At 42.3% G+C, this 20,326-nt stretch overlaps 2 protein-coding genes across 3 annotated transcripts in view; one reads left to right on the top strand and one right to left on the bottom strand.

Annotated features, from left to right (window-relative positions):
• Window positions 1-20,326, bottom strand: part of LOC147998880 (disks large homolog 5-like) — a 115,540-nt gene that overhangs the window by 76,885 nt on the left and 18,329 nt on the right. The gene's annotated exons all lie outside the window — the stretch shown is intronic.
• LOC147998881 (disks large homolog 5-like) lies at window positions 705-16,508 on the top strand. 2 transcript variants are annotated; one of them, XM_087595957.1, is made up of 7 exons: window positions 705-839; window positions 1,344-1,411; window positions 2,066-2,132; window positions 12,933-13,092; window positions 14,349-14,492; window positions 15,125-15,287; window positions 16,003-16,508. In XM_087595957.1, the coding sequence occupies exons 3-7, from the start codon at window positions 2,066-2,068 to the stop codon at window positions 16,030-16,032; spliced, it is 564 nt and encodes a 187-aa protein (XP_087452083.1). In that variant the 5' UTR covers window positions 705-839; window positions 1,344-1,411; the 3' UTR covers window positions 16,033-16,508. The 2 variants fall into 2 exon arrangements, with proteins under 2 accessions (XP_087452083.1, XP_087452084.1); XM_087595958.1 differs by lacking the exons at window positions 1,344-1,411; window positions 2,066-2,132 and having other exon boundaries at window positions 712-839; window positions 16,003-16,499.

Raw genomic sequence — 20,326 nt, 5'->3', positions numbered from 1 at the left:
CTCACCCCCTGTAGGAGTGTCTAGCCCATCCTTCTCTCCATGGACGCAGACATCTGCTTCCAACTGCCCGACATGTCCCTCTGGTTTTGACTTTCCTGGGTGCCATGTCAATGCCACCACACAGAGTGCTGCCTCTACTGGGGACACTCACACAACCTCTCTGGGGGACATCTGAGCCAAGCAGGGATTGGGTGCACTGCAGAGAGGTCAAGTCATGTCGTGAAGTACCTTGTCCCACAAAGGCTCACTGTTCAGGGAGTTGACTGGAAAAGTAAGCTTATGCCCCTGGGCAGGGTCCCCATAGGGAGTGTCCTACACCCTGCCATCAGGTCTATTCCTGTTGCCATGCAAATTCAATTTGCAAGACCCAATGCTCTGGAAATTTCAAGAGCTAACGGAAATGTACCAGGAAGTGCACACCATAGCAAAGGGAGAGGATGGCACAGAGACCTATGCTATGGGTTAAAGGGCACGGAAAGGCCACCTTGAGCACAGGGGTCAGTCACCTCTTTCACAAACAAGGCAAAGGTCAATGCTCTCAGCTCTGGGAGCCTAAAGGGCTCTGTGGCTCCTAAGCCCTGCAGCTGCAGCCAGAAGCAGCACTGAACAGGATGTAAATGCTGAGTATGGCGATGTCAATAAAACTTTATTTACAAAACCAAATTGGTGGTGGTGGTGGTGGTGGTGGTGGTGGTGGTGTCGGCGGACTGGTTCATTTCAAAGCATGCTGGAGTGGCATGGCCACTGAGCATCGGGAAACACAGAAAGGAATGCGACCGGACGCAGGGCTCCCAACACCCTAGATGTCGACCTATGGCACTGGAACAGGGTCCCTGAAGGTAAGTCTGGACAGTCAGATAAGGTAAGTACAATTTATTACAAGGAAATGGGACAAGATAAATCTTCTCTTCATCTCGCTATGCTTAAGCATCTTTAAGAGTGCAGGGAATTCATGTCTATCAGTCTGGTTTAGAAAAGTGTTTAGAGACAGCAAGAGTACACTCCATGGTTCCCTTACGAGGGTTCCAGGGATTCTGATATCTGGGTCAAAGTGAAAGTTAAGGAGAAAAAGGCTGTCAGGCAGGGCAAAAAGATTCCAATTTCTGGTCTCTTTGGGCTGTAATTTTTACTGTGTTCAAGGCCATGAATGCAGACAGGGTAATAACGAATACAGAACAAGAAGCTAGAGCTTCATTAAGACAAAACGAAAGTAAAAATTTTTCCCTCTGCACCACTGCCTGAAGCAGGTTTTTCTAAGTCTTTTCCCGAGGATGGCATGTTGACCATTAGATTCACAAGATGATAATGACGAATTCACCTGCTTTTTCTTTTCCTATAATTAGGCCAGCATCGATTCAAGGTGTGGCCCAACCGACTTATTATAAAGGATGATACTGGTTGGTTGAAAAAGGTAGTAGCTTTCTATGAACCATATATTAAGTTTTTATGTATATTAAAATTAACATTGGAAAGAACAATGGTAGGAGAGGTAGCTGGAGGACAACTGCTGCAAATGCTTGCTTTTGAAAATGCTAATTAAGAGTACAGGAGAGCATTATTACCTATAAAGGAGGCTGGGGATATTAATGCTTATATGAAGGCATGCAAGGGTATCTTTTCTGAAAATGGAAAGATGCATATTTGGCACGTATTGATCCAGATAGAGTTATTAAATTATATGTTTAAATACTCTTGAATATCCTACAGGCACTTTCGCTCAGGATGAGTTGCCTTTAGAATGGGTTTATATTAAATAAAACTTTAACCAAACATTAACAATTAATGAGGAACAAATTTCTTTAATTATTCAGCAAGGCATACAAAGACCTGTTACTCTGTGGGGATATGATTGTGCTGCTATTGTTTTCCCATTAAGCAAAGATAAAGGGGAATATTTAATGCAGATGTCTGAGGTTTTTCAATTAGCCATGATTTCTTACACTGGAAATGTTGAATTTCATCCTCTCCATAGTAAATTGTGGGATTGCTTTAAAAAACAAAAAAAATTTGATAAATACACTAATTTCTGTTGATCCATTACCATCAGCCCTTACTGTGTTTACAGATGGCTCTAAGACCAAGATGGCTTATTGGACCAAAGATTAATTTTGGGGACAAGAATCTTCTTTTGGGTCAGTACAACAAAATGAATTATTAGCGGTAATTAATGTATTCCAGGATTTTACTCATGATGTAAAAATATTATAGCTGAGTCCGCTTATGTTGTAGGAGTAGTACAGAATATTGCGACTGCTGTTGTTTCTACATCTAAGCCTATATTAAATGTTATTCTCACATATTAAAGGACTATTGTTATTATGAAACTCTAGAATATTCATTACACATACTAGATCACATTCAAAATTTCCAGAATCTTTAACACTTGGCAATCATATGGTAGATCAATTAGTGGCATTTGCTACCCCAGAAGAACACAGTCATAATCATGCCAATACAGGATATTTACATATTAAATATAAGCTTCCCTATTCTCAAGCCAAACAAATTATTGCTAATTGCCTATGTGTCAGTCTTCACGTATAAAATGTATTCCATCTCAAATTAATCCCAGTAGGATGCAACTTAATACATCGTGTCAGATCGATATAACCCATATTTCTGAGTTTGGTCGCCTTTCACATATAGATGTAAGCATAGATAATTTTTCAAAATTTGTGTGGGCTACACCATTGCCAGGAGTACGCACTGCTCATGTTATACAGCATCTATTGGAAACTTTTGCTGTTATGGGACTGCCTTCTAAAATTAAAATTGATAATGGACAACATATATTTCTTATCAATATAAACAATTTTGTCAACGATATCATATTGTACATATTACTGGTACAGAACACAATACACAAGGACAAGCTTTTGTTGAAAGAATTCACCATACCCTGAAATGACAAATTATAAAATTAAAAAGGGGGAAAAGAGATGGCCTTATGCAACCTGAATGGAGTTTGCAGACCAGTCCCAGGGCTATATTGGCACAAGCATTATACGTTATTAATTTTCTTAATTTACCACAAGGTGAAGTTATATCAAGAGCCAATAGACACTTTGTTGAACTTCCCCCAAGAAGGCATGGAAAAGACAGTATGGATAAAAATTGCCTGGGATGCTGAATGGCAGGAAAGGACATCATTGTATATAGGGGAGAGGGTTTTGTCTCATTACAGGATGGGAGACTATTCTGGTTACCCGGGAGATGGATCCAAGCACAGAATAATAAGAACTGCTCCCTACCCTCAAAGGAATCCAGTTAAACCAGCTACATTTTCTCCTGATGGATGTTCTCAGGAGATGAGGAGGTGTCCTCCATTACTGAGGCCCTGGCTTCTCTTAGTGTCCACAAACAACAATGGATAAGGATCCGTGTAGTGACAACCCTATTACCTATGTGGGGTCAGGTGAAGCGATTAAACACTGAAAGGAATAATTTTGTCTCCTTCAGGAAAGTCCTTTACGGCTGAGCACTTATTCTTAGCAATGTGTGTTTTACTCATGGTTTCTTCTGCTGCGGACAATGCCAGTTATCGGGCTTATATTGCTTATCATGATGAAATCCTACTACTTTTCTGTTAGTAAATATATGGATAATGACACAGAACATGATTGGAAGTTAATTCAAGCCTATTTAGAGGGTAATGAAAGTGCTTCAAAAGTAATTAATGCCTTGAAATATGATGTTCGAATGTCTTTTGGTAAACAGCTAGAAGATATGGAATAGCGAAATTATTGGCTGATCAATTGACAGGATTAGATCCCAAGGCTTGGCTTCAAAGGATTTTCCATAGCATGGGAGGAGCTAGTTTTGCCATAATCTTATGTACATTATGTATTATGTTGCTTTATTTTTACATGACTAAACCCCTACAAGGACCTTTAGCTATGTTATGTAAAGTGTTACTTTAAAACAAAAGAAAAAAGAAGGAATTGTTAAGACATAGAGATGCAGCTCCCAGGCAGGGTCAAGAAAGGCCTGGTGACAGATTCAAGTAGGGGCTGGAATGCCGCCCTGGAGAAGAAAATGTTTTTCCCACTTGGCCTTAAATTATGTTCTGCTGTGTCCCGTTTTGTGGAAGTGGTTCTAACGCTCTCTTGGTAATGGTGAGTATATTTTGATTATAATAAGAGGGGTTATTTGTTATATGAATATTTTTAGAAGAAGCTTTCGTTTATTCGTCTTTCTTTGTTTAATCTTCCCTCATTGTTCCGGGTATCCTGGGAATAATGATCTTATGGTATCTTGACACAATGAAAATTGTAGTAATGCATATTCTTAGCTTAATAAGGATTAATAAAGCTTACAACTGCGTGCAGTTTCTTATGCCTTTGCTCTGCACCCCCTGTGTCCTGGGGGTATGCGACCATACCCAGGGCCCCAACTCACTACACATTGACAATGGGTCACCGCACAAAACACAGAAGCATCTACCTTAGTCAAAAATGGACATTTTATTGAATGCACACACTAACACTGATTGATCACATCGATAGCTAAGATACTAGTGGCAGATCCGTGGCCCAAAATACATTCTTCTAAACCTATGAAGCGAAAGAAAGAAAGAAAGAAAGAAAGAAAGAAAGAAAGAAAGGAAGGAAGGAAGGAAGGAAGGAAGGAAGAAGAAAAAACACAAAAAACTTAAGCTTCTCATAGGAACTTCGCAGGAAGTGTTGTCTGGCGGTCAGTTCTGATTAGACCATTTTAGATGAAACAGTGCATAGTGACCCTTAATGTGATGGGCCCTATATAAAGCTTTTTGCAATATTGGAATTTTAACAAACCTCATCCAGAACATACAGCAGAGGCAAGGATGTGATCACCATGTCCTTGCTCTCTATCAGGTTATTTTTATGTGTCCTTGATTGTCAGGCATAGAACAGCAACAATCTGAAATAGCTGGTAGACATGGAACAAAGTGGCTAAAACTATAGTTGTGGGTTACACACCTCAACTGTCAAAGGCTAATGCTGTCCTCAGAGACCTCGGAGGCCCCTCTTGTAAGACTATCTATTGGAAAGTGGAAGCAGGTTTATCTGAGTTCAAAGTGAACCGGGCCAGCCAGGAAGAGGGCAACATGGGATACTTGAAACCCTGTCTAAAACCAGCACAAAAACCAACCCTTCATTCAAAGCATCATCTATTAATTCTTTATTATTTACCACTTTCTCCCTACCAGCCTTTCAGTCTGGAATGGTAGAAAAGGACTGGGAATGTTCCTTCTATTCTAAGGACCTTGATCTCTCTTTCCTTAGGTCCACATTAAGAACACATGCAAATGGATATCACCATCTGAACAACTTAGTATCATCTACTCAGTATATCTAGCCTAATACTGTGCTGTGACAATCTCAAGCTTCCTTGAGTTTCGCTGAACTAGCAAGAAGTATGAAATACTGAGGCCACACCCCAGTGATCCTTTCAAGGGGTTAGAAGAAAGCCATGAGAGATGCTCCACTTCTTTGTCCTTAGATTAAATCACATTGACACAATGTGGGTGGACTATTTAACCAGACATGTTTCTCCCAACCCCACCTTTCTGAGTTCAGACCATGGCAGAATTCATGCCCCACCACCCTAGATATTGAGTTTTGTGATATGTAATTATTATTTAAACCTATGTATTAAATTTTGTCATTTTGTTAATTTTTGTGGTTTTCCCAGTCTTCTTTGATTAACTTACCTAGTTTTATTAATTTATCCCCTGTGTTCTCTGGTATTTTGTCCTTCCCTTCAAACTAAAGTATTCCTTTTCGGATCCTCTACAGAGCTGTCTTACTGGTTACTCATATTTTGTTAAATTTATTTTTAGTATGGATTCGTCAGCACAGTAGCTGGGCAGCTGCCTGCCCTCCATGGTATCAGATCTACTTTCCAAACAATAACGCTCAACTCTTACAGGCTGTGTAGCATCTTGACTGTTTTTGTTCCACTTGGACAGCCCTCAGGACCAGGCTCTCCTCTCCCTTAACCATGGCTGCTGTCCTCTTCCTCTCTCCTCTCCATCACACATGTTCTTCCTTTATTCTATGGCAGCTTCTTCTTCCTTCTTCCCTCCTCATGATCCTCTCTAGCAAAGCCCTCAAACTCACCTCCCCCATCTCTCTGCTGTGCAGCTGTTGGCTGTTGGCTTCTTTATAATCACAGTTAACTGGGAACAGGGTCAGTTATTTGGGGTTAACCAGTCCTGAGTTCCACAAATTAGCATTAAAATACAAGCAGAATTAGGCCAATCCACTACAGGGATTTTTGTTTGTTTGTTTGGTTGGTTTGGTTTAATTTTCATTTACCTTTTTACTTGTTATTTTATTTTTGGCTATTTTTTATTAATCGGTTATTTTATTTATTTACATTTCAACTGTTGTCCTGCTTTCCAGACTCCCCTCATCAAACCTTACATTACATTTCTGCTCAGCTTTGCCTATGTGACAGTGCTCCTGCACCCACACATATCCATCCCCACCTCACACCTCTAGGATCTGCCTTTGGTGGGGCTACAGGCCTCACCTTGAACCATAGAGCATCCTTGCATACAGTTTGGCTGGCAGTTTGGCCCCTGGGAGCTTGGGGATTAGGGAAAGAAGATCTGTTCAGATATTAAAGCCAATGATTGCTGCATTCTCTTCTTTTTCTGGTTATAGGTGAAATTATGTTTGTGTGCTTCTCTTTTTTTAAATTATTGAGAGAAGATTAATTTCTTGGTTTTTCTTGGGTATAGTTTAGTTCATTGTCTTGGAGTTTTCCTCCTATTAGCCTCTGTTGTGCTTTCTTACAGAAAAGAATTCTTTAAATTTGGTTTTGTCATGAAATATCCTGGTTCCTCCTTTTATGGTGATTGATGATTATGCTGGATATAGGAGCCTGTGTCTGTATTACATCTGCCCAAGATTTTCTGACTTTTAGAATCTCTGTTGAGAAGTCTGGTGTAATTCAGATACGTCTCAATTTATTTGTTACTAGATATTTATACCTTACCCCTTTTAATGTTCTTTCTTGATCTGTGCATTTAGCATTTTAATTATTATGTGAATGGAGGAATTTTTCTGGTACAAGTAGTTTGATGTTCTGTAGGCTTGTTGTACCTTTATTGCCTTTTCTTTCTTTACCTTATGAAAGTTTGCTGCTATGATTTGTTGAAGGTGTTTACTGGATCTATGAACTAGAAATCTTAATTCTCTTCTCTATCTATTATCCTTAGGTTTCAACATTTAATTGTGTCCTGAAATTCATGGATGTTTTGGATTCAATAAACCATACATGTTTATCTGAGATGGGTGTTTTGTGCTTTGTGGGATGACCTCCTTGACCCCAGGCTGCATGAAGAATCTCAGCTGACAATGGGGACATAAATCATGAGTTTGTGTAGCAAGACCCAGGCCTCTTCCAGGTTCTTAGATATTAACTGAGAACCTCAAATACAGTAGTAATGTGATAGTGTGGTGTGAATCTAGTTACTCTTCTCTATTTTGATATAGATGACTCTTTTTGTGTCATGGTCAGCTTATAATGACTAGAAGACCTAAGCTTGAGAATAACCAAAGACTACATTGCTTCTCTAGCAGCTGAGCTTTTAAAAGCCCTGGTGTGACAGCAACTTTTGGTGGACATTCTGGATTATTCCTTCTGTACTTTAACTCTCTGTGTCACTTCCACCATCAGTAAGTTAGTTCAATTCCATAAATTGAAAATCCATCACCTCGAAGAAATACTCTTTTTTTTAAAGATTTATTTATTTATTTATCATATACAAGTACACCGTGACTGTCTTCAGACACACCAGAAGAGGGCATCATATCTCATTACAGATGGTTGTGAGCCACCATGTGGTTGCTGGGATTTGAACTCAGGACCTCTGGAAGAGCTGTCAGTGCTCTTAACCACTAAGCCATCTCTTTAGCCCAAGAAATACTTTCTGAATATGATCTGAGATTGGCCATGGGAAAAGGGTAGCTTGAACTGTCCCACCTAGGTTCTGGGCCTGCACAGGCCTGCTCTCCAAAAGAAACCTGTGTTCACAGCTGTTGGCTGGCTAAGAAAGATTTCACGAGACGTGATACACAGCCCTCGGACTTCTGCTTCAGTCATCTGCACAATTTTTCCCGGACGATATCCTCATACCTCCAGCAGGCGGGTGATGAAGCTGTCCACTCTCAGCTCCCCTTCAGACATCTTGTGGCCACCAGACTCTCCTCCCTGCAGCAGGAACAAGGGCTTCTCCATGGTGGCTGCAGCAGCAGTGGTGGTTTGGCATTCTCACCTAGGAGGCCGTATGCCTTTCTACCCCAGTTCCAACTCACCCCAGGCCCGGGCCTTCCCCCCATCCACTTCCCATGGAGCAGGGAGAGCAGCACCCACTAGAAATAAAAGGGAAGCCCTTGGTCCTGCCAAGACTGAACCCCAGTGAAGGGGCTTGTTGGGGTGAGGGGGGTAATGGTGGGAGGATGGGGAGGGGAACACCCATAGAGAAGGGGAGGGGGAGGGGCTAGGGGGATGTTTGCCTGGAAACCCAGAAAGGTAATAACAATTGAAATGTAAATAAGATATACCCAATTTAATAAAGATGGAGAAAAAAATAGAAAGAAAAGGCACACATTTAAAACAGAAGAATATGGACCCTAATTTTAAACCACAGCTCTGTCAATTAACCATACCTTAAGGAAGCTCAGAAAAGCAGGCCAAACAATTAATATTTTCTCGGTTTAAGTAAATAATAATGTCCGCTTCTTGCTATTGTGGAGGGAATTAAATAGATAATATGTAATCATGGAAGTTTTGAAGTACCATCCATTTTTCTGTTCATTAAATCAATCTTACTCATTTCATTGATGAAATATGTATGTTTTCCGTTTCACAGTTATATGTATAATAAAACCAGTATAAAAACCTTCAGAATATTCAGTTATTATAGATATTTGTCATTTCTTACAGAGGGCAACTATGATTGACTACACCCAATTCTATAAAAAACAAAACTCAGGAAACCTGGCCCTTGGCAGCAATGAATCAAGAAATATCTCGGATGGTGGGGCATGAATTCTGCCAAGCAATGAACTCAGATAGGTGGGGTTGTGAGGAAGATGTGTGGTGGAATAGCACACTAGATTCACGTTGTATCATCTTGATTTAATCGAAGGACAAAGAAGTGCAGTATCTCTGATGGCTTTCTTCTAACCCCTTGAAAGGTTCACTGGGGATTGACCATAGAACTTCATTCTTCTTGCTGGGGCAGCAACACTCAGGGAAGCTTGAGATTGCCATAGGCACAGTATTAGGCTAGAAATGCTGAGTGGGTAATATTAAGTTATTCAGATGGTGATACCCATTTCATTTGTTCTTAACGTGGACCTAAGGAAAGACGGATCGAGGTCCTTAGAATACAAAGATCATTTCCAGTTCTTTTCTACCTTTCCTGAATGAAAGACTGGTTGGCAGAGAATGGTAAAAATTCAAGAATTGGTAGATGATGCTTTGAATGGAGGGTGGGTTTCAGTGCTGGTTTTAGACAGGTTCTCAATTACCCCATCTTGTTCTCTAAGTTGCTCGTCAGGTTCACTTTGAGCTCAAATAAAGCTGCTTCCACTTTCCAACAGGTAGTCTTACAAAGGGGCCTCCAAGGACTGTGAGGACAGCATTAGCCAATGAGAATTGAGGTGTGTAACCCACAACTATAGCTTTATCTGAAAGACCCTCAGACAGAGGAGACTCTCGCTCCAGTCCTGAGGACAATCACCACCCTATGAACACACAGGACTCAGTCTTGATGTAAAAACAAGAGGTTTACTTTGGGATACCAATGCACTGGGGCTCGACATGGTCCACACGCAGGAGGGATGTGAGGAGCCTCAAACAACAGAAATATACAGCTTAAATAGTCAGTTAAGATTACACAGTTTCATTAGCTCAGCTATTTCGTGCCAAGGATAACTAGGCAGATGTTTCTCGTCCTGGAATTCCTGGGATAAGGCCGTAACCACATCAATGCAGCTATTTCAGTATGAAGGACGTCTGACTTGATATATGTTTTCTTATCCTGGGGTTCCCAGGACAAGGACCAAGGATATCTGTCTTGGCAGGTGTTACTCTTCTGGAGTTCCCAGGACAAGGCTATAGCTATGTCAGCCTATAGCACAGCTGCATTCAGTACCAAGGATATCTCACTTCTATAGTGGTCAGTCAGCTTCCCAGAGATGTTTCCTGTCTTCTAATTGCCCTGCAGTAAATATGTTCTGTACCCTCTGTTCTTATGGTCCGGCAGCTTCCTAGAGAGTGGGTGGGAATGTGCTTTCTGTACTTTCTGGTCTATTGTCTAACGTGTAGGGGCTAAGCGAGGGCCAGCTTAAAAGATTCTCATTCGTAAGAAATGGCTGTACTGATATCAAACGGGGATCTTTCATATCCACTTTCTTCCAAGTCTACCAGCCATCTCAGATTGTTGCTGTTCTATGCCTGACAATCAAGGACATAGAAAAATAACTTGATACACAGCAAGGACATTGTGATCATATCCTGTGTTGTTATGTATGTTCTAGATGAGGTTGGTTAAAATGACAATATTGCACAAAGCTTTATATAGGACCCATCAAATTAAGGTTCACTATGCACTGTCATAGCTAAAATGGCCTGGTCAGAAGTGACCACTGGATCACTCTTCTGTAACTTCACATGAAAGGCTTGTGCTTTTTGTGTTTTTTTATTTTTCTGTTTTTTCTTATTTATTTATTTATTTATTTATTTATTGTTTTATATGTTGTCAGGAAGATAGTTCAAGTCATGGATCTGCCCCCAAAATCTGAGCTTTGCTACCAATACTGTAAACAGTATTAGTGTATGCATTCAATAAAATAACTTGTTTTTTTTTTTAGTAGGATAGATGCGTTTGTGTTTTGTGGGGTGATCCATAAAACAGGAGTGAAGATGCTTGTTTCTTACTCTGTCCACTGAGTTATGTCTCTAGGCTTGTCCAACTCCTTTGGCTGTACCCCCCCCCCCACACACACATTGCTGACTATTTTATTTTTCAGATGAAATCAGACGTTATAGCTTAGAGAGGCCTGTAAGCAATCCTGCTTTTTTAACTTAGGTGCAGAGAGGAGAGCCCCACACTTAGCCTGAGGGTGCATTCACTGGTGGATCCAATATTTCAGTTTCCTCTGCTAACAGATCACCACATTGTTGCCAGGTCCATAATGAATGCAATTCTTTCTCCTAAGGAATCCGGTGGCAACTGTTAAATGTTAAGCACAAAGCTTCAGGTTGTACCTATAACACACAGCCACATCGCAACCTACCCTACAGGCTATTTCTGGGTGTGATTTCATGCACCTGCACATGATGAGACAGGAGACCTCTTTGGCTACTTATAGTAACTGGTGTGATTTCTCAGTAATCTTTAATGGGTAATATTGCTGACTGAGGAGAATTTGAGGTAGGATGAAACATTTCTGTGCAGGGATTGGGGAGGAAGCACTCATTTAGATACATAGCAATGACTTAGGTTTTTCCAATCAAGCCTAGAGTCAAATTTGGCTTTGGAAGCATGTGGTGCTCAGTGGCTATGCCACAGGGAAGTCCCCTGAAAAGGGTCCATCAGCTTTTGCTCAGTACAGGGAGAACATTAGCAGGGAGGCAAAGTCTGTTCTCCGTGACATCAGCCGTCCCTTCGTGGACATTCTATTGTCTCCTAGAGAGACCTTGGAATCCCTGTGATGTCACCAGTATCGTTGTGACAACCAATTCCCTACTTTTTCACTTAGTGTCCAAAGGATATATCCACAGGCATGTTTGCCCGTCTTCTCAGGCGCTTTGGGAGAGTTGATGTTGATAGAGAAGAGTCTAGAGTGAAGCAAACGAAACCTAAAGGTAATGATGGACACAGGACATGGGGAATGTGGAGTAAGTTCTGGGGAGTGTATGTTGAGCTTCCTCTCAGGGGTGAGTGTGGGGGCCTTCAGCTGGCCTTTATAGCAATGGGCCACAACCACTGGAACATCTCCACAGATATTGAATTCCATGATTATCACAATTCCTGAAAGTCAAGGTTGTCACATTATTAGTTTCTCCATAACCACATGGAGGATATGGCAATGCCTATGCTATTATTGGGTGAACTTCTAGTCTTTACTTTTACAGTGCATTCGGTATGTTAAATTGATATAATAACACCATAAGTAGTCATGGAGGGTATAACTTTTCTGAATTAAACAGGGCATCAATGTACTTCACTTTCATTGCTTCTTTAAATTCAGTGACTATCTGACAGTAGTAAGAGGGAGAGAACTGTGCTCCTGGCATGACCTTATATTCTTAGAACTCCTGTGACTACCTCTGGCTGACGGGGCCAATCTTACCTTCATATATTAGAGGTTCTGTGTGGCAGATATTTTTCTACAGTAGCCAAACTATATGGAGCAGGTAGAGAAAGAGCCTGTAACCTATTGGCACTTGTGGGGCATTTGTCATTTCAGTAGGGGGAATTAATAAGTCTGTTGACCATGTCCTCCCCCTACATGACTTTTTAATGCAAAGTTATTGGACTAGAGTAACAGTGTAGGATATCTGAGTATCCCTGATCAATCAAGTCATTGTGGATGCTGAATTGATGATCTGACTTCTGAAACCAGAGGGGTGAGGGTCCTGAAACCAGGTTGTTGCCTGCGTACCTGATAATAATCGTGGAGAAGGCATCTCTCTGGTACTTGTAAGCCTGTGTGGGCGGGCATAGGGAACACCTGGCTGCTTACATCTCTTGGTCTCTATATAGTAGTGGGGGAACTGTGATCCACTTAGGATGCCTCTTACACAGACCAAACTCCTTGCAGTGACACTGGCTTCCAAGCATGTTCTCCTGTTTGGACCTCACTGTGGTCTGTGTATGCTCTATGCATTCACCCCATGCAGGTTCACTTGTGTTCTTCTACCTACAGCGGCCTGCAGACAGACGTCATCCCCTGAAAATGTCCTAAACAAGGTGCAGGCCAACGAGGAAGAGGAGAGGCTGAATAGAGAACTGGAGCTAACTACCAAGGAGAGAAATGAGCTGACAGATTGCCTCCTTTATGTGACAGGTGGATCCATGAGCAAGAGGTATGCATTGCTCCAAACAAACGACCTTGTTCTAAACCTCATCTCCCATAGATAGGAGATTCAGAACCTGACCCTTACTGAGGAGTGAGATTGAAAATGGACTCTCTGATTCTGCCTGTTGAAAATCTGAACTTGCAATCTGAGTGAAGATTTCAGGGATAAAGTCACTGGAGCATGAGTTCCCAGTGTACAATTGGAAAGCCCTTGACAGGTGGTAGTTTTGCAAGGTTCTGGGTGCTGTGAGTTTGTGGAGAGTGTTTGTGCTTGCTAGGAAGGTGACTGAACGCTATCATCTCCTGGCAGCAGCCTTAGGTGACAGGTCCCACAGTGTTCATATCAATGCTTAAGTAGAAGGCCTGAGGCTCTGGCCTGCTCCTTCTTGTCTCTGTGCCTTACACTCTGAGACAGTAATGGTGCATGCATTTCTACTGATTCTCATTGTGCTCTTTCCATATTTGTCTCTCTTTCTCATTCTCTGAGTCTGTTTACTTTTCTTTTCTTTTTCTTTTTTTTTTTTTTTTGGTTCTTTTTTTCGGGGCTGGAGGCCTTACTTTTCTTTTCTTGTGGGTGTGCCCCAGCTTGTGTGTCTGTGTGTGCACAGCTCTGCATGCATATGCACAACCTTTATATGTTTCTCTATCCCTCCACCTTTGGAATTTAGGGGTCTGTTTTTTGACCTCAGGATTTACCTTTATAATAGTTTCATGGAGGTGTAAGTGCTTTATTTTGGAAGCCCCACTTTCAACAGCACAGTTCTTTGCCTGTGTAGTCACATTTGTCTATACATTTGTATGCCTTGGGCAGATTATAAGTTTGTGGCAATATCTGGTCTCATCTCCAGAATTATGTGTACTGTCTGCCTCTAGAATATTAGTTATTCGGCTTGTAGCATTCCACTTGTCAAAACAGGAAAAATGAAATCAGAGGTTTCTGGATGTGTGTGTGTGTGTGTGTGTGTGTGTGTGTGTGTGTGTGTGTGGTTGGGTAAGCTCTGTGGCCTAGGCTCTTGACAGCATAACAGGTTTGAATGCAGATCCAGCCCTCCTGATTGAAAAAAGTGAGCCAGGGAACCCTTTATCTGGGTGCTTAGCTTCTGTTGTCCTGGGCACACAATTCCAAGTTTCTGAAGCTGAAGAAGATCCAAATATGTAGAATTCAGAAAGTGTCCTTCCAGGGCTGGGGTAGTACAAGACATAGCCTGAGATCATATAATCCTAAACCTCGATGTTCATTGGGTTCTATCTTCCTGGGGCCAGCCCCTACTTCAGGCCAAATCCATTTTATGAAAACTTGAAGATAAAGGAGAAAGAGGTCATGTCATTACTGCACAACTTAGACACAAAGAACATTGAACATCGTGAGAAATTTCAGGAGCTCAAGAAGGAGATTAACTTCTATCGGTGAGTACTGTTCAAAAGGGCCCATCACTTGTGGAATATCCATTGCTGCCTCTCTTTGTTCTGGACTGGAGAGCCTGCAGCTCTGGGTCCATGTCTTCTGCTGTTTAAATATCACTGTGCCGTGGGTCTTTTGGACTCAGTTTCAGTTCCATAAGAGACTGTGACTCATCACCACAGTGTCTATGCATCTTTAGAAGGCTCTGGATAGAACTATACTGATTCAGGCATCAGAGGGTTATTAGGCTGACCTGGGCCTCTGGGGTCATACCAGGTTTTACAAAGCTCAATGTGTGGACCACATGGTTTGCGTGACCTCCCTTGGTTCTACTGTCCTCTTGTGGTTGTTTACTGCCTACTAATTGATGTTGCCCCGATGCATTGGGCTTTCATGGATAGTTGTAGATCCCTTGTTCTTTTGGAGAGACATGGACTCTTATTGGTGCTTGGGTCACAGATACAATTTATTCTTCCCTGGATTGGCCGTTTGCTGTTTGTGGAGCAGCCTTACATGTATGGATATGTATTCTATGAAGTCTTTATGGGTATCTGGGACCTGGTGGAGTTTGTGGGATTTGGCAGTTGGAATGGGAGGAAGAGGCTTCAGGATCTTACTATGCAGAGTGTGTTTCCAGCAACCTGCACAGCCGGCTCCTGATGGACCAGGCATGTATGAAGAAGAAGTTGGTCACATTGAAGCAGGAGAGCAAGGAGTTAGAGCGATATTTGTTTGAGTTGAACCCGAATGCTGAAGACGAACAGGAGAAGACCAGCAACCTCCAGACCCAGCAAAATGTGGTAGGAACAAGCAGCTGAGTCAGATTAACAATGTCTGATACCATTTGCCTATTGGATACATCTTTGCTTCCCCTATCATCTTTCTAATCTCCCCACACCCAATCAGTCACCCACCTCATGTGATAGAGTTATTCATTGCTCTGTCTATGCACAAGTATTCTGGGATGTTAACCACTTTTCAGAAACTGAATTATGGGCAAGTACACTTCTCTGCCCTTTTTGAAACTGCAGTCCAGAAATGGTGACAGAGGAATAACATATCACATGACTGCATCTCCCTGTCATAGATTGGATGCTATGAAGAGTTTTGAACGAGTTCTTGGTCGTGTGACAAAGGTCATACAGGGGTCATGTGATGGTTGGAAGCACCTTGTAGGGATAAGAACCAAGTGCAAAGGCAAATGAGTCCTGGTCATTGGCTTTGATCTCAGTATCATGTGGCCTTCTACTTTCTTCCTGCAACCCAGTTAGGTCTCTTCTCCTTTCCCCGTTCTTGGTTTTCACTGGTAGAAGTTTGAGGAGCAGCTTGTTCTCCCACAGTACTGTGAGAGTTGTTGGTGACTTTCCCCAGGCTGCAGAGATATCAGCAATGATTTCAGTGAAAAGATCAGTGCTGTCTGTCCAATGCAGCTGAAGGGACAGAAGGCAGCAACTTGACAGCTGGTATGCGTGTCCCCACCAAATCAGTGTCTTAATAGCTGCCTTCTCCTCCCAGGTCTCAGGAACTGCAGGAGACATGGAATAGGACAGATCCCAAGAAGACAGCCCCCTGAAGAGTGAGTTTCTCTGTCAGGAGTTCCCTGCTGACGACAATCCTCAACAGTCAAAGACTTTTTTGGGGAGAATATTCTTCTTCTCAGTTAATTTCCTCATTGTATAGAGACCCTAAATTTATGTATCCGTATGCCAGCCTGTCTCATTGAGGTCTTTCTCCTCTCTCATACCGACAACACCATTTGAGAGACATCTGAGGGGACTGCCTTGACATCTCGTGTCCTAGAGGAGAAAAAGCACTACAACTGTGTTTCTAAATGTTCATTAAGAAAATGCTGTTAAGAAATATTTTTGGTTATGATTTTCATTGAAGTTTTCTTTTTGTTATTTCATAGTTATATATTCTTGTTACTGTTTTTCATTTTTTATACCATTTTAGTTGTTCATTTTATGCCTGTTTTTTGTAAATTGTATTCCTTATGAATAAAAATTGATTTGTAACTCTTGACTCTTAAGACCATCTTATTCAAGGGTCCTTTCCCCTCCTGTAGACTTAGAACTGACAGCTGGATATGGATCTTTGCATGGTCCAGGCAGCATGGGTAAATAGGGAATTTAAAGCCACCAAGCTGTACACAGGGTGATAGTGTCTTTTGTGTGGATAATGTGACTTTTTTTATGGACACACACTTTATGATGTAATCACTGACATACTGTATCCATGCTGTCATGTGTTCTGCTCATCCTAATCTATATCAGTCTACAACACCCATTCCTTATTGACTGTTTGCCCAGATATTGAGTAACACACACTCATACCTGTAGAGCTGCAGAAAAAAATGACAACTTTCACAAAGGAATATAGAATAATCCTAATCGAGAACCATGTGCCTCAGTTTTTCTTACAATACAGCATTAGTATTAAACCACAAAGATAATGACCATCAACGTCATTTTGGGAAATAGGTTTTTATAGGTGCTGTTTCATTTGATCATTCATATGCTGTGTTTTTTATTGTTGCTGATTATATTTATTTTTATCATGTAACTCAATGGATCTTTTTTTTTCAAATGTATGTCTGGGCCACTCCTGAGTGCATTTCCCTCATGATCCAAAAGAGGGAATAGCATTCCCCATTGTAGATGATTGTTAGGGACCATGTGGTTCTTCTGAGAGAGCAGCAGATGCTCTAACCTGTGAGCCATCACCACAGCTCCTGTAGGTAGCTTTTGTCCTTCCAGGGCATGTGCTGTACTAGGTGGACGCCATCATCTCCCATTAAGGAGAGAGATCTCAGGAGATTTGTATGTACAGGTGGTTGAGGGGTGCCTGCTCAATGTGGTAGCCTGCTAGGCATCCACACCGGGCTCTGGTGCCTCCACTGCTCATTGTGCATTCAGCATCATCCTCCAGCATCACTCAGTTTCAATTCCAAACAGAGCTTTCACTTACTATCGATGATCATATAGATTATGCACATCTGATAAAATACAGAAGAGACTAGCCTCCTTCTACAGGCCAACTTGGCATAATGAATTCTTTTGATAGAAAGCAAGATAATTATCTTAATCTATGCAGTTTAGGGAGGTCCTCAAGAGCATCCATAGTGAATGCAGACTGCAGCTGTGACCACATGTTTCTTTTGCAGAGCAGGTCTGTGCAAGCCCAGAACTTAGGTGGGATAGTTCATGTTTCACCTTTTACATGGAAATCTGTGATCGTATTGAGAAAGTATATTTTCCACGTGACTCATTTACAATTTATGGAATTAAACTGACTTACTGAGAGTGGAGGTGACTCAGAGAGATAAAGTGCAGAAAGTTTATCCAGTATGTCTGCAAACAGATGCTGTCTCATTAGGGCTTTTCAATGCTCAGCAGCTAGAGAAGCAAGGGAGAGGCATTGGTGACTCTCAAGCTTAGGTCCTCTAGTCATTATAAGCTGAGCATGACACAAAAAGTCATAGGTATCACACTAGAATCTAGTAACTAGATTTAACCAACCTACCACATTAATGCTATGTTTGGTGGTATTTTTTGCTCTCCTAGAACCTGGAAGAGGCTTGGGGTTTTCTAATCCGACTCATAATTTATTATCCTTCCCAACACTATGGGCTTTGTTCTGTTAATGCTAATGGCGCCATCCAATACCTAGGATATTTTCTACTGACATGTGTGACATGAGACAAAACAGTCCCTGTCATCCCTCACCTGAATAAACTTCCTTAGAGGACAGTGTAGTTGGAGGGTCCTTCTTTCCTCTCCAAGATCGAGAAACATTTCCAGTCTTCAGACAAGTGTGTCAGCCATTGTCCAGTGACTGTCCTGAGATGTCCACATTGTCAGCTGAGTGAGGGCAGGGCAGGGCATTGGGACAGAGTCCATGAGATGTCAGTAGGCAACAGGCCAGCTGGGGCTAGTGTGGGTACAGGGCTTCTAGTGTGGGTGTGAGAGGAGGAAATTAGGAATGGTCAGATTCTGATGCAGCATATAGGCTGGAAGCAGCTTAGATGATCTCAGTGCCATATAGGGACATTGTAGACACTGATGGGCACTGTGGGGATGGTAGGGTCCCATATAGTGCTCTCTGCAGGTGTCAGGTGAGCATACAGTGGCTCTGTCAGACTTATGACAATCAGGCAGGCACTGGGTGCAAGTGAGAATCATGGGACAAGCCCTGTGTGCAGCCTGGTTTGGGGACATTCCCATGTGCCCCATGGACTGCAAATTAAAGGCAAAGGACACAGGGAAGCCAGCAATTCCCATGCACAGGACATACATACCTGTAGATGTTTCTAGAATTTCCATAGACTATCTGTCACTCGTCCTCATTATAGAAGGCACCAACATTCTGCCCTCTACTTCAACTTGGTGAGACAGCTATTCAAACTCCAGCAGGAAGGCCTCAGGGAAGACAGTAAGAACTCGCAGGTGACCCCTTTTACTATTGAAACAGGGTCTTCCTATGGAGCCCAGAGTGGCTGTAGGATACTAATGCTCCTGCCTCACAGTGACTAGAATTCCAATCCACCCTCAAGAGCAGTTGATTCATCGCTAGATCAGACTAAGGACATCTAAGGCCCCAGGGTGCTAGGATTACCAGGGTCCTAGTAAGTTTCTCCAGCCTAAATTACAACCTGAGTCAGTGCTGCTTTTTGGGACACCGCCTGATGCCCAGTGACATCACACCTTGGAACTCTTTGTCAAACATAAGCTGTTCTGGGAATGAAGTACCCACACAATAAAAACTGGTCTGGATACTCCTAGGCCAAGAATCCCCTGTTGGAAATGCCTTGGACCGCAAAATTTTAAATTCTAGATCCTTCTGGGTTTTAGAAGATTTATAAATACAAAAAAAGAAAGATGGGCATAGTAATTTAAGCCTGTGATCCCAGTCATGGGAAACTGAGTCAGAGTGATGGAAGACTGTAAGTTCCAGGGCAACCTGTGTTTCAAGAAAAAAAAAAGGCATGGTGAAGATTCCACTCAAGTGGAAACCAAAAGGGTTTCACATGGGCCCTGCCATCCACTGGTCAGCACTCTCATCACCACAGGCACAGGGAGACACTGGGGAACATTTCCCACTGTCTCTCTTTGGGATGCAGTCCACCCCATGATTCTATGTGAGGAATCCCCCAAAGGTTGCATCCTGTGAGGGACCTAGAAAGTTCCAGGATTGGGAGAATTTAGGAGTTTATAATTAGGGATGATCTACAGCTGTGGCAAAGCCTTTTCCCAGCACATGGCAGCCCTAGGTTTTGTCCCCAACAGTAAAAATAAAATCCCCCAAAATAATTCAAACAAAATGTCCTGAAGCCTGCGCCCTGACCAGTCTCCTCAAAAGTGCGCAGGAACCTGGGTCCACATTTAGGACACCGCACGACCTCTGTGACCCGTGAGAAGGGATCTAATATGGGAATTAGTACAGTATGACTTATCCTTGTGGATACCTTTGGTGACAATAACCACCTTACCCCTGAAAACCCATCTACCTGGGGAGCTCAGCACTCATGTCACCCAAAAAGCCCAGATCCTAGGGCCAGCATGGGCAGGTGGTGAAGAAAGTTTGTCTCTCGTGAACATCAGTTGCTGCTCCTGACCTGACTCTATCCTCAGGAGACAATGTCACACCAGAAAGTGTGGGTGTCAACGGCTCTTCCCAGGCCAAGCCTGAGATACTGCTTAAGTTCCACAATGCACAGCAGTGCTCACTCTGGAGCTAAATGTTCTACAGCTGAAAGGGGTGGGTGCTCTGCTGGCCACGCCCCTCCCCTGCAGTATTTACTGCACTCAGAGTGGTGCTTCAGATGTGAGGGACTTCTTGA

The sequence above is a fragment of the Rattus norvegicus genome, chromosome 19 (genome assembly GCF_021556685.1).
Source record: "Rattus norvegicus strain SHRSP/BbbUtx chromosome 19, alternate assembly SHRSP_T2T, whole genome shotgun sequence".
NCBI lineage: Eukaryota > Metazoa > Chordata > Mammalia > Rodentia > Muridae > Rattus > Rattus norvegicus.
This window is presented reverse-complemented; position numbering and strand designations above follow the sequence as displayed.